Source organism: Megalobrama amblycephala, linkage group LG6 (genome assembly GCF_018812025.1).
Source record: "Megalobrama amblycephala isolate DHTTF-2021 linkage group LG6, ASM1881202v1, whole genome shotgun sequence".
Taxonomy (NCBI): Eukaryota; Metazoa; Chordata; class Actinopteri; order Cypriniformes; family Xenocyprididae; genus Megalobrama; species Megalobrama amblycephala.
This window is the reverse complement of record NC_063049.1, coordinates 38,093,388-38,108,663: the sequence shown is the minus strand read 5'-3', so window position 1 is coordinate 38,108,663 and position 15,276 is coordinate 38,093,388. Positions and strand designations below refer to the sequence as shown.

The 15,276-nt window shown below is 35.4% G+C and overlaps 1 protein-coding gene across 10 annotated transcripts in view; it reads right to left on the bottom strand.

The window, feature by feature from the left end:
* Positions 1-15,276, bottom strand: part of nckap1 (NCK-associated protein 1) — a 58,035-nt gene that overhangs the window by 41,100 nt on the left and 1,659 nt on the right. For 6 of the 10 annotated variants that reach the window (XM_048194520.1, XM_048194525.1, XM_048194522.1 and 3 more), the window contains exons 2-3: positions 8,402-8,419; positions 3,792-3,902 (exon numbers count right to left, since the gene is read on the bottom strand). In XM_048194520.1, coding sequence (XP_048050477.1) covers positions 3,792-3,902; positions 8,402-8,419 — 129 coding nt within the window. The remainder of the gene's footprint in view (positions 1-3,791; positions 3,903-8,401; positions 8,420-15,276) is intronic. The other 4 variants (XM_048194523.1, XM_048194529.1, XM_048194524.1 and 1 more) reach the window with 1 other exon arrangement.

Genomic DNA, 15,276 nt, shown 5'->3' with positions numbered 1-15,276 from the left:
TTTTTTTTTTACAAAAAATATGTGTATCATTTTTTTTTGTTTTTTATTTAAACTTCTATTTTCCATTATTCAGTAGATTATTTTTATTACATATAAAAAATATTTTAATTAAACTATTTTCTTTTTAATAATACTTTATAGCTCTTTATCAATTGTATCAATTAAAATAAGTATATTATTGCATTATAGTCATGAGGATTGGTGGGAATTAATTGTCATTATAAAAATCATTGTCATAATAAAAATAAAATAATTATAAAATAATATCACAAAACAAAAATAGGCTTTATTTCGTTTAAGCAATATGTAATTTTTATTTTATGCTATATTATTTTTTATGCTATTTTATGCTCTCGTTGGATTCTGGGTTACTACACAACCTGGACATGCTCTTGGCAGGTTTCATGAGATTCTTCCACCAAAACCAAGTAAACTGAATACCAAAGATACAATAAATGATATAGTTTTTGATAAGTTCAAAAAGTTTCATGATCACCATCTCCGCTCTTTTCCAATTAAAGTGTGTTTGGGCAAAACTATGTGATGCTGTGCACAATGGGCTAAACCTCATTACATATATAATTTTTTTTTTTTTTTAATAGAGTGGATAAATATACTGAAGAGAACATGTAACCATGCAGTAACAGACTCAAAGGAAGTTCAGAGCACATCCCAATAAGTAGTCAAATATTACTTCACAGCTACTCCAAATGAATAGAATTCACAGGCTTTGAATTTTAAGAGTTATTTGAAGGGCACATCTGAGATTCCTTTTGTCCATGTAGGTTACTGAAATACTGACATATATATGTGAGTACAACTGAAATGTTAAACTACATATACATAAGAGCAGGAACTAAATAAAGCAAATGGGACTCCACATGGAGTCCAAACTTACCAAAAGAATAATCCAGAAAATAGCCATGTTAAGCATGCAAAAAATGCAAAAAACAAAAAAGGAAATATAAAACAACACTAAAAGGCAACTCAAACACAGTTAAACATGACACAGCTCCACATCATTGCGAGAAGCAGTTAAACATCTTTAACACAAAGTAGAAGGCAAAGCAGCATCTGAAATATACAACACTTCAAAAGGACATGGTGGTTGGTTAATACAGTGGGACCAAAATGAAAAATGAACACAAAACACACTTGAGACATGAAATGCATATATAAAAATAATATTTAATAGCACACATGAAAAAGTGTTTGGTTAATTTGTTATGAGACAATCCCATTAAATAAATTAAGACAAATGACTGATGTCATGATGCTGATGATTTTCCTGTGTTTTCCCCAAAACATCTGTGGCTTCTTATTAAAAATTCAGGCTAAATGTCATCTTTACCTCTTTTCCTCCAAAATTCAAGACCTGCACAAATTTCCATTTACTTGAGAGTCAAACTACAATGTATCTGATCTGTCTTTATGCCATCACATGCTTTAAATTAAGCATCAGAAGTTATGTAAATATAAAACATTTTTTAGCACTCAATTCACACAAATGACTTTTGAATTAAAGTTTACGTTTTTCAACTGAATGTGCATCAAGAAGCAACATTCGGGTGCTTCCAATGTAGGCAACTTTGTGGATAATAATAGGAGTGGTCTAGTTTTGTTTTGTGTTTTAAAAATACCACTCACTATGTTCTAAGATTAGTGGTCAAGATCATCAGGGTTAAAGGGGCAAATTTTCCAATGCGCAGAATTGTGTCAGAATAGGCACTGGCTCTGGCACCAGGATCTTGTTGGTGGAAAAGGGGTATCTGAGACAAATAACTAGGGGGAAAAATGTTCTTTTTTACGCCACAGTATTCATTTGAGATGTGCACATCAGATCAGTGACTAATAGCAGGAATGCAGGACCAAAACAAGTAGAGGTGTGAAACTACAACACGCCTACATTCCTAAAGCAACATGGGCTGAACAGATGTCATTTCCTGATCTGATAAACACCAAAAAAGATATGGTGATTGCATCTCCTCTCTGGGTTATATGGACTGATCCACACAAAATGATTCCATATTAAGAATAGCTAAATCCTATTTGTGGTGTTGTGGTCAAGTTAAGTGTGGCCAAAGGTTCCTGGAAAGAAAGACAGATCTGGGAAAGCCCCTCTCATGAGGACATCACCTCATGTTCTACGACTGACACTACATCAAACATTTGAAAAATAAAAAATTGGGCTGCATGACAAAACAGTGTTTTTACAATGATCTCAAACTAAACCTCCATGTTCCACGACCATAAGGAGTGATGTTTGAATCACTCTCTGATGGTTGAGGAATGAGCACCATGGGAACCCATGAACAGCATGGTAAACATGCTTCAGAGATGTTCAGGGTTGTGGCAATGGCAACAAAGCATTACAGAAAGGACTGGGCTTGGCGACTGTGGTGTTCGAGGGGGTATGATGGTAATCAGATGGGAGACTAAAAGTGCTGAAACAGAAAACAAAAGTCAATTTGCAAGGGTAGCCCCTGACACAATGTATGACACAGGATGTAGGAGTAATGCAGGCTTAGATGCCTCTCGTGATTTAATCAAATAGGGCTGTCCAACAAACTCAAGCTCCTCTTTTCTTATATCGAAATCTTATATAAAATAAATATATAAATAAATAATAAAATTATTATTATAAAATTATTATTAAAATTATAATAAATAATAAATAAAATTTCTCATTTTAGACTTCTAATTCGTGACCAGTGTTTTGTTTTGAGCTATCCTCTGCACTTCCACGTTCGTCATCGCGTCATGCGACGGGTCAGGGGTTACTCTTCTGCCGCAAATCGATGCGTATGGCCGTAAGTTAATTATTATAGTCAATAAAGTTTTTTTTTTTTAAAAACACATTGCTTCGCTTCAGAAGGCCTTTATTAAACCCCAGAGCCGTGTTTTTTGGATTCAAAATTGGGACCCCCATTCACTGCTATTATGAAGCTTGGAAGAGCCAGGATATTTTTAAATATATCTCCGATTGTGTTTGTCTGAAAGAAGATATTTATATACACCTAGGAAGGCTTGAGGGTGAGTAAATCATGGGGTAATTTTCATTTTTGGGTGAACTAACCCTTTAATATCAGCTCAGAAGATGTATACAAAGCTGTATATTTGCTAAAAGATGTATAGTCATCATTTAGAGCAGCAGTTCTCAACCAGGGGACCGGGCCCACTAGGCAGCCTCAGTAAACTTCCAAGGTGAGAGCAGGATGATTCATGGTGGGTTGAGAACCACTGATAGAGAGGAACTATTCTACAAGTTTGCTGTTGAACAACCACTAACATCAGATACAGTAAATATTATATGTACTTCTATAATTAAACTGTTCAAAAGTTTAAGGCCATTAAAGAGTCCCTTTCAGGGTGCTGCACAATAGCTGATGTGATCAGGGTCATGGCACCAGATTTAAATTAGAAGGGTATAATCAGATATTATGACAGTAAAATACTTTTCGTCGACAGCTGAAACACTGGGATGGTCCTTGGTAAACATGGTTATCAAAACCTAATTTACTGACGTATGACTGGAAGCAGGAGAAAACATGCAGTACTATCACTCAACAATTATCTTGACTGATTAAAGGTGTTGTAAATGGTTTTAGCCAGTTTGCTAAGTGCAACCCCCCCACCCCCAACAACAACAACAACAAAATCACTTGCAGCACCTTTAATACATTAAACATTGGAATTATAGTCAATTACATGTGTAAAATATTATATAAGCATCAACATCACAACCTTCACTCAGTCATTACAACATACTTGATTCATAATATGAAACTTACGTTGTTGTTGCGCGTCTCAACGGCTGGGAATTTTCTGACGATGAATTTCACGGCTGATTCCAGGTTTTTGTCAATTAGGTAGGAAGGTTTTGCCTTGGGATCTCCACAGGCCTACAATGAACAGGAAAAAAACATCACTGCTAAACGTGCAACAGCTTTAACAGCACCACTGTGAACATATGCAGAAAACTGACTGATAATCCACTGATAATGAAACAAAGATTCAAACCGTTTGAGACAGATCAGAGAGGATGAACAGTGAGGTAAAGTGCAGGGATTTGATCACAGTTAGAAAATGCAGTGGATGAAAAAAAAGAAAAGGCCAGAATGTAGAAGAGACTGAAAGAGAATGAAGGACAGAAAGAATGGAAGGTAGGGATGGGAATCATAAGGAACTTAATGATTTCTGTTTTATCATGATTCTTTGAACCTTTTAGGAAGCACAAAATAACTGAATCAAACTATATTATTTACTAACTAATTATATATATATATATATATATATATATATATATATATATATAAAGAAAGAAAAATGACAATATCATCTGTGATTCATCTAGGGCTGGAACAAAGCATCAATGTAATCAATTACGATTACAATGATTTCAATTACGTAAATTAGTCAATTTGCATGGAATGCGTTGATTCGTTGCACTTTTTATGGTCATCCCCAATGATGGCAGCTCCGACTCTCGGGCATGCTGAAAATCAGCCATTATTACAAAAATACGGAGCCCAATCTAAAGTGTGGGAATTTTTAAACAGAGACCAAATAAAATGGTGCTCTGCACGCTCTGTAAAATTGAAATGACAAAGGCCTACCACAGCAGCACAACTTCAAGCATTTGAGCTTCTGGAAAGAAAACATCCCAGGGCTCTCCTACCTCAAAACGACCAGACGGCAGTGGAAGACTATTATAGTATCTCTGCAACCGGTTACAAAGCAATTAATGCTGTTGTTGGTTATTTTAAATATTTCATTTATTTAAAAGGTTAGCTCACACAAAAATGAAAATTCTGTCATCATTTAGTCACCCTCATGTTGTTCTAAACCCATAAGACTGTCGTTCATCTTCGGAACACAATTGATATTTTTAATGAAATCTGAGCGATTTCAGTCCCTCCATTGACAGCTAAGCAACTACCACTTTTGACGCTTAAAGTTCATAAAGAAATCGTCACAATAATCCATATGAATTAAGAGGTTTGGTCAATTTTCTGAAGAAACATGACCCCTTTGCATGCTGAACAGATTTAATTTAGGCTTTTATTCACATATAAACACTCAAGTGGTGGTTGCTTAGCTGTTAATGGAGGGACAAAAATTGCTCAGATTTCATTAAAAATATCTTCATTTGTGTTCTGAAGTTGAACGAAAGTCTTACGGGTTTGGAACAGCATGAGGGTGAGTAAATGATGACAGAATGTTCATTTTCAGGTGAACTATCCCTTTAATAACATGCTGCCAGTCGTGGTAAAACCATAAAAAAAGTTTTATGGACACAGTCATGTTTGATACTGTCGCTCTGGTTACTGCTATGGCTAGTTAGAATGCGGTTGTGACTTCAGCTGTTTTGACCATCAACTGAATGAACATATTCAAGCAGCTACTTTAATCTCTTTAAAGAACAAAACATTTCAGGATTCACACTTTTAAGCAATATCTGCTGCAAATCCCAAAAAGTGACTGAGCACAGCCATGGTAAACACCTTTCCTAATTAGGTCTAATAAATAGATAGTATCTTGTCATAAATAGTATCATCGATAGAAAAAATAATTGTTAGTTCCAGCCCTAGATTTAACTGTTCAAGAAAAAAAAAAAAAAAGTATAAAAAAAATTCAAGAATCGAACTACAACCAGTGTGTATGGCGCAATAGAAAAGATGTGTTTTTATTATAGATGTGTTATTTTTTTTTTGTATCGTATGATTTCGTTGAGCATAATCTTTACTGTATTTTAGTACATTGTTCCAGGTTTGTTTCAAAAATGTTACCAGTTCTGGATTCCCAACCCTAATGGAAGGACAGACAAAAAAGGGAAAAGAGGGAAAGAGAGAGGACAGAATTGAAAATGCTCTTCAAATGGACAAGGTGCTGTGTGAGAAGTTGGAGAGCAGTTAGTGGAACACAGACAGCAGTGTATGATCAGAAACAGTCCTGGAGAGAGAGCAACAGAGAGATGGTGGGTTTGCTGGACAGTGCGTCTGATTGGCTGGCTGTTCTGTAAGAGGTGAGTGTCTTACAGAGTGAAGGAGCTGGAACGCGTCAGTGGACGTGCAGCTGAGGCAGGGCAGTGTATATGGTCACATGACACGTTACATGATGCTTTACATGCACCTACGGCTAACGCAGCATCAAACCTCAAGACCATTCCAGTGTGCACGGCAACACACAGAGGCTCTGGGTGCTGTAAGACAACATGTGTTTTTTTTTTACGAAGCCCATTAGGTCGTTCCCAAAAAAAGACACCGCATGGCTAGCAAACTGACGGGGGTTACACGCAGGCCCTGGAAATGATGCAAACCGGCAATCAGCTCAGGGTAACAGAACGAAACCCACTAACATTAAATTTACATTAGCTAAATTACTCCTGTGCCCACTGATAATTTAACACAGCCAATCACAGAGGAGTAAATAAATAAAGCCACAGAGAATCTGTACTATGCCTCAAAAATGGCTGGCTATGGCTAGTTTTGTTCTTCCTTGTTTATAGAACTACTGACATCCAACTGGTGCTTTGCAGTTAAAAGCAAACTTGCTGAAAATAAAGAAGATGGTAAAAATAAAACAAACAAATAAGGGGAAAAAAAATGAAAAATAAAAATAAGCCTCATGCATTAATAATCTTTATTATTACCCCAACAAATGTAAGCAAAGGTTTGTAGTAACATATTTGGCTGGGCGATATTTGTGAATCTGCCTATATTAGTGATTTATTTAAAAAAAAAAATAATAATTGGCACGTTACTTTTGCTGTTAAATTGTGCTAAATTGAATGGTTGAAAGATTTTCATTTCTTTAAGGGCGACCATCTCCACTTTTCAAACTTTTCATAAACTAATCATCTCAAACACAATGTATCAATATTTTATATTGTATATTATGATGCTTAAAGAAATGTATGCATCATAACCAGTGTTGGGTGTAGTGTTGTCAAAAGTACCGACTGCGATACCAAGTCACCACTGAAAATTTAAAAATGTGCTGCTGAGCGGATTCTTTAACACCTCTGACTGGCCATTGTGTTCACGCGCTCATCAGATATGTCTGATTGGCTACAATGATCAACACTTCAAAAACATTGTAAATAGTCATCATTGACGCTCTTCACCAAGCGCTTACACAGATACACACCGGAGTGCTTGAAAGCGGACATCTATCAGCGGACCGGTCCACTGATAGACGCCTGCTTTCAAATTCAAACACTTCCGTGTTTCACAGACATATCTGATGAGCGTGTGAACACAATGGCCAATCAGAGGTGCTTACGAATCTGCTCAACAGTGCTCAAAGCGTCACATTTTTAAAATTTCAGTACCGACTTGGTATCGCGGTTGGTACTTTTGACAACGCTAGTTGGGCGTAATGCATTTACTACTAAGTAATTAATTACCGTAATTTAATTGCTTCTCCCTTAAGAAAGTAATCTAAGGGATTACTGTTCATTTTTCTGAAATGCATTAAATACTGTATAGACTATAGAACAATTGTATATAAAACAAAAGTGGGTTTAACATCACAATTTAAATATCTAATGTTAAAATATATGGTTTTTTAATGCAAATTTCTGCCTTTTAAACACTTTGGTCAGACAGTTCAAGAATAATTTATGCATTTTTTTTATTTCAAAGAATTAAAAGAGCAGTTTCATGTCTATGCTTTTGTTCAACTGGTTGATATGGGATTAAATAGAAAGTAATTAGTAATAAGTGATGCAATACTCTTTAGAGAGAGTAATTAGTACAATAATCTAATTACACTGTTGAAGATGTAATTAGTAGCTTGTAATTAATTACTTTTTTAAAGGAACTTACCCAACACTGATTATAGCATTATGTACAGCCAAAAAAATTAAAAAATAAAAAATAAAAAAATGGATAAACATTAATTGATTTGACATTTACAAATACTATTGATTGTTTGAATTTTAGAACAAATCAGATTTTATTTTAAATCTGTATTTTACTAATTGCAATAAACATTTTGAATCTATGAAGGCAGCAAATGGTTGTCAAAATGACGGCTCCTCTGCTCACAAAAACATCCATAAATATAGACATATACTTCAAATATCATCAAAATGCAGCTAAAAATACTGAGATATGATTAAGAATTTTTTTTTGCTATACCGCCCAGCTCTCACCACTCAACATCTGTAAGACTGGCATTACCGCAAAAAATCAATCAAAACGAAAATCACTCCGCTAAAGAAACAGAAATAAATCTGTTTAAAGAAAGATTAAACAGAAGAGTCCTGCTGGTGCTACAGTTTGGGAAGGGCCTTTTTTGTGAGTTGCGTACAGAAAGATCATGGGACATGAGACTGGTAGGAGAGCGGGGGGAAGGGGGGGACTGAGATTTTAGGAAGGTGAAAAGCTGTGCAAACCTTCCAAACTTGTCCTTGCTGGGGGAAGCATTGTAACAGAAAGAGAGAAAATTACACATAAACACAGGTTCCAATGTCTACCATGCATGTTCACTTCAAAACAAATTAGCTTTGGGAACTAATTGTAAGTCGTTCCGGTTAGTGTGTTGGTTCGGGTCCTAAGGAGGGACGCAAGGGGTCAGTCGGGTCACACAGTGCATTGAGAGGCAGTCGTTCCCAGAGCTAACATTGACACCATGCAGAATTCACTCCTCCGGGAGCAGGAACACTGTGGGCTGAGTTCAGAATTCACGTCATGTTCAAGAAAAGACTAGGAAGTTTGTGATTAGTCAAAGAAACATAATCCATGCAAGTAAAAGGGAACCAAGGTCAACATGTTCACAAAATGACTGAAAACAGATCTGAACTTAAAGAATGACGAACAGAATCACACTGCAAAAATAGAGCGAGCAAACAAACAAAACAGACAAACAAACAAACAAAAATGTCATTATTATCTGCTCCAATGCATCAAATCATCTCATGCACAGAATTATAAGAGCAAAGGGCCAATTATAGCTGATCATCACTGATCTCAGACTGAATCCATTCAGGTGAACTTTGTCTATCTGTGTCATTTCAATCAGAAGTAATAGCAGGTAAGAGTACTAGATGGTACAGCACTTCATCGAGTAGTGCACTAAATGTGCTTAATCATTTGAACTCAGTTTAACTGTAGCTTTTGAAAAAGAAACATTTTTTTTGCCTAGAACTTAATACAACAGCTTCTATTGTCTCTTACCCCTTTTCCACCAAAATAATGTTGGTGCCGATACAGCTAGACAGTGTTCTCCATACAACAACTCGCAATAAGCGTTGTGCTTTGTTATTTTTGTTATGAGCAAAGTCCCAGCTTTCAAATTCAGCTAAAAATAAATAAATTTAGAGGAGAATTTAGATAAATATATGCACTATATTACATATTTATACTTCTATATTTCATGTATGTTTGAATAAATCCGCATGAAAACAAGTTATGACAGCCAACATTTAAATGTTTATATTTTAGAGATGTACCAGTCGACTGGATATAAATCGGTTTTTAGATTTATTTTGGACAATCTCTTTTCCAGACTTGCACACAAACTACACTGCAATTATTTCCCAAAATGTCATTTGTGTGTAAGTCTGTAAACAGAACGTTAACACAGGCCAGAGACGGGACACACCAAAGACGGATGCAAAGAGAACATAAAGTAAGCGCAGCGCTGCTTTTTGTATAGCGGTAACCAGAGAAGCGCTGTATCACTGCTGTTCCATAAGCGCCACCTACTGGCAGAGAGTAATTTTGCATTTTCCTTTAGTACATCTGCTGTTTTTGTGCAGGTATGTTTGATGTAGCATAATTTCACAAAGCCAAAGTCAGACCATTCCATTTTTTGTTTTAAATCTTGAAATTATCTAATTAATCTAATTTAAAACAAAAACAACTGCTAATGCTACATGTATAGATTGTGAATGCAGTGCTTGCCTCTAATTTCAAATGGCTACATATATGTTTTGTTAAAGGCCTGAAATGCAGCAAATAAAAAACAAATACATTTACTTAAAGAAAAAAAAAAGGCAACTGGTAGGGCACGATTCATCGAAATTAAACCGCACATGATTTGGCAAAGGCAGCATTTTTTTTATGTGCAGCTTGTCAGTAAAACACAGCTCTGTGATTAATAAATGCTGCTCCATCTGAAAGCCAGAAGGCGCTCTTGCACAGGAACTCCAAATTTACCCTGCAAAAGTAGCAAGATAACGCACGTCGTTCAAGGAAATCTCTATGTGCATCAAACTATCGCTGTAGCTGAATAAACAGAAGATTGAAATGCTTTGATTGATTAAACATGACTAATAAACACACGGCTACGACAATATATGGTATCTGAGTTCTTCAAGCCTTCTCGGGCATTTTCATGATAAAGTAAATTTATAATGCAATGCTAATCGGCATAGCCTTTATCACTGGATAGAATATATATGTTGTGTGGCGTATTCTGTGTAAGAAGCCACATAATCTCACAGAGATGTTTGTTTTCAACACTCAACTGATGTTATGAAGTGAGTTTGGAGTAAAAACAGGTTATTAAATGTTGTCTTTTGTTGGACAAGATGTTCATAAATGCTTCTCATGTTTGGAAAAATGTTTGACGCGTGTTGCTTTTTCAAATGCACTTTATAAGCGACTTAAACTTGCAGTGCTTTCAAATGGATCAGCATTTACTGATCACAGAACCTTGCTTCACTGACAAGCTGCACATAAAAAAATAAATTATTTTTTGCGATTTCATAATTGCACAAAGCCAAATTGGTTTAAGCGCGTTTTCGTGTTAATTCTGATTAATTGTGCAGCCCTAGCAACCGGTATCAGAATTTGTAAAAAAAAAAAAAAAAATATGAATCAGCCATGAAAAATTCCAGATTTTCCGGAATCGGAAACTTGTAAAAAAATCAATATCGGCCATAAAATAAAATAAAAAAAATCATGATCGGTGCATCCCTAATATGTATATGTGTATATATGTGTGATTATATATATATATATATATATATATATATAACAAACAAACAAACAAAAACAAATTGGAGTATAAACACAATTATGTCATTAAAAAGTTATTATTACCCCATATCATTATTATTATTATAAAAACTTTGTGTAATTTAAATGTTTGTATATAAATCAGTTATTAATTTTGAAATTGACATGTACTGTACCTGAATTATATTCAAAAGAATCGAAATTGAACAGAATTGAATCCAAATCGGAATTGAATTGAATTGAATCACGTTTTTGAATCAAAATTGAATTTGTGTCAATGCCCAGCCCTATAATGCAAAGGAAGAGAAAACAGGGGTCTTAAGAAATGTTTTAATTATTTATTTATTTTATTTTTTTAAGTTGGACGAATTTAAATTTCACATGCCATACCAAACGTATAAAACTCTTGGTGGGATGCTCCAAAAACATCATGAGATGCAATGCAACTGCCAAAAATATCTCTCTGAATGTGCTTGACTGTAAAGAGGATATATCCACAGATGCAAAAAAAAAAAAAATCTACTAGTTAACCTGACTAATCCGCTGGCTAAGGAGCCCATTTGTCTGGCCTTTGGTGGAAATGCACAGAATGGCTCCTGGTTTGGGCACTGGCTTTGGCACCAGGACTCTGTTGGTGGAAAAGAGGTCTCTGAGGATTTCATGTCGAACTAAACACACTGTGAGATAAGGGCACACTTCCTGAGGTTGTTTCCATGGAAGTATTCTGCTGTCATTTCCTGTGACACAGTTTTGCTACCAACCTATATTCTAGCGGTGAACTCAAACAAATTCCAAACTGCATTTAATACAACTTGTGTTTAAAATAAAGTCAGTGTTAGTTATCATTCTATGCTTGAACTGCACAAGCACAGGAAAGATGAGAAGGTCATTATGTTTTACTTAAGGTTTAAACCTATATGAAAAACAAGCATCAAATCCTTTTGACTTAAATAGTAAACATTACAAAGCAGAAAGAACAATAAAAATGTCAGCTTCAGATATTCAGTTTCAAATCAGCATCAAATGCTATCTAAAATCTTAACTCCCTCTCTGTATCCACCAGAATGCAACATAGATCTTACAGCACTCAATGCAATGCCTGCCAGTTGCTAGGCAACAGGACTACCAAAAGCATGTATTCCAATTTCTAGTCCTGTGGAAATGCAATCCCTCAACTAAATTTGACAGGAAAAAAAAAAAAAAAATGCAAAATGAAGTAATGGGCAATAACACTGAACTGGTTCGGTCAAGTTTCCCACAGTGCATTCAACTGTGTTGTATTCCGAATGGATATGGTGCATGGGAGTACACAAGAATATGACAGAATATGACTAATATTGGGTTGACCCCCGGTGACTTGTCTGAATGAGCGAGGTCAGACATACACAAGAGTGACATCAGTGGGCATGGAGAGACAGGCGGCACTCCAGAGACCTTCTTGCGCTCTAAACGGGCATCACACACACTGATGAATTCACATCACATATCTGAGTGAGTTCACGGCCAGAGGGAGGAAAAAATGGTAATGGCGATGGTCCTCCACTAGCCCACTTTCTGCTGTGATCTGGACTGCTTCCATTACGACTAGCCTCAATGCCAAGCCTTTCTCAAAAACCTTAGAACTGGCTTTATTGGCAAAGGGATACATTTTTTTTTTGTACATACAGACTAGAACTGACAGGCTTTTTACTTTGTGTGTGATGCTTGCACGATTCAAGATACTTCAAATCTCATGAAAACATGTCCAGCTCACATTTTCAACCCAACATTAAGTGAAAAAAATGTTGCATTATGACAATAAACACCATTATTTCATGACATTTAAGCACTTCCCTTCCATCTTCACATTAGTGTAATGTGTCTGGACATTTTTTCATTAGATTTTTTTTAGTGGTAGGCCAATATACCAGCCAGACAAATTAATAATTTGGCTTTATTCTGCATCAGTATGTTTGTTTATGAGACATGTTATCTGTTAAAATTTATTGTCAATGTTTTATATATATATATATATATATATATATATATATATAGATTTCCCCTCGCCAGTGAATATTATGTTAAATAAGCACTTAAATTTAATTAAATCTATTTTTTTGGCATTAAATTTTTCACAAATTGTTTGTCACTAAAATCTAACCTAGTTAAGAAACAATGTTACAATTAAAAATACTGTAATATATATTTTTCAAAATCAGAATTAAATAATTGAAACAATGCTACACATGGGTCAGCTTGTTTGTAACATGGACAATTAATTGCATTTACTGCAGGGGAAATCTGCTTACTTGCCATGAAAATAACATCAAATATATAAGCAAAATATCTTTCGATTTTGGGGTGAAAAATGACCCAGACATGATATATACCCAAATATGTTTTAATTTCCCATAATTCCAATTAGAGCTGCACGATTAATTGTTAAAAGATCGCGATCTCGATTCAAACATCCACACGATTTTATTCCTAATTAACAATAATTCACCTGTGTATTAATCCTTGGACAAGTACGATTACAGCGAACATTCAAATCTGCGTTTGTGCTGCCGCTGAGCCAGAGAGCAGTTGTCATGTATAGGTAAGAAACAACTTCTCAAACAGTCTTTCCAACCATAAAGTATTGTTATTTCTTTGTTACCAACCCTCTACCATGCGAGTAAATCACAATCGGTGACTAAATCTTCACTCTGGGCGACTAAATAATGTCTACCATTAGCCAATGGCTAATAAATTCTTAGATTTTACTCGCCAGTGTGTGTGTTAGAGGCTAAGTACTTTAGCATAGATATATTTTCACTCGCTGAACACTCTGACTGAGCACTTGACAGTTTTGCTGTACTTTCAATTCAGCTCAATGGATGCGCATCGTACCTGTATTTGACGTACCGCAAACTCTAGTGCGAAGGTGCACGACTCGCCATCACTTTGCTGAGTGTGCGGTCTCAGAATCAACGAGCTACATGTAAACTAGGGGTGGAACGGTTCTCTGTAAAAAACCAAACCATTCGGTTCTCCACCCAAGGTTCGGCACGCGCTTGCACCGTGGTTCATCCCAAATCTGACGACGCATCTATAATATGGTTTGTTGAAAAACATGTAAAACAGACAGACGGATTCAGCTAATGTATGTTTCATTCGATGGATATGCATTCTGGTTTCCCTATACATTACAACAGCAATGACCTGAACATCTCATGTTGCTATCTGTGTTTAAACTAAACTCATTTAAACCTTGCCAATTTAAATATTCATCCGTAAGACGTGAAAGAGAACTCGCGCGTGCTGTGAGGAAATTTGTGTGTACACATCCGAAGCACGTACATGGAGAGCCGCGTCACAGCGTGCAAATACTCTCGCGCAAATTCTCTTTCAAGTCTTGCACTTAAACGGACAAATTCACACAAAAATTATGTCAACATGCCCATCTTAGGGAGTATCCTAACAAACATAGTAGGTTATGTCTTAAGAGAAAAACGAGACAGACAACGCATGTGTATCAGTATACTGGATCTTTGAATTATGTCTTAAAGGGACAGCAGTCTAATATTCCTGCTGTCTGTTTTTAATGTTAATTGAATGACAAAGCACGACAAAATCACTCTTGACTGAATAGCTTTTGTAACTTCAATAATGTTTCATCTTTATTTAATTATTCAAAGTTTATATGCAGTGTTATTTTATATTTGATTGCTTTTTTAATTTTTTTAATTCTGTACCTGAAAGCTGTTAGATACCTGAAAAACCTGTAAAGCATTGTTTATTTTATTTGTATCTTAGCTCTCATGGGTTTATTAGTGCTGTTTCATTTAGTTAGATTGTGTTTTTATTCTATTAAGTTTTATTTACTTTATTTGACAATTGTCCTATTGTTTACTGAATATGGCACATACCGAACCGTGACCCTAAAACCGTGATAAAACTGTATCGCGAGTAATCTGAACCACTCCACCCCTAATGTAAACAATATTATTCATGTTTATATTGATCATTCGCATGTTAAATATTCATGAACCCAGCAGCTCATCAATCTTTAGTGCATTGTATATTGTTATTAGTAGCAGAATTAGTAGTAGTATTATTATCTTTTAATAAATTACAATTATCTTTTTTTCTTTTTACAGAAACACCCAATGACCAACAATATCTTATGCACCACCACCTGTCCTAAGCTCAGTTAAAATGACAAATATGCATTCATACATGGTTACCAAGTTTTAGTTCTAATTACTAAAGTTCTATCATTAAATAGTGCTAGATTATCATAATATCATAATATAATGCTTGATTGACTAATGTTAAGAGTGTA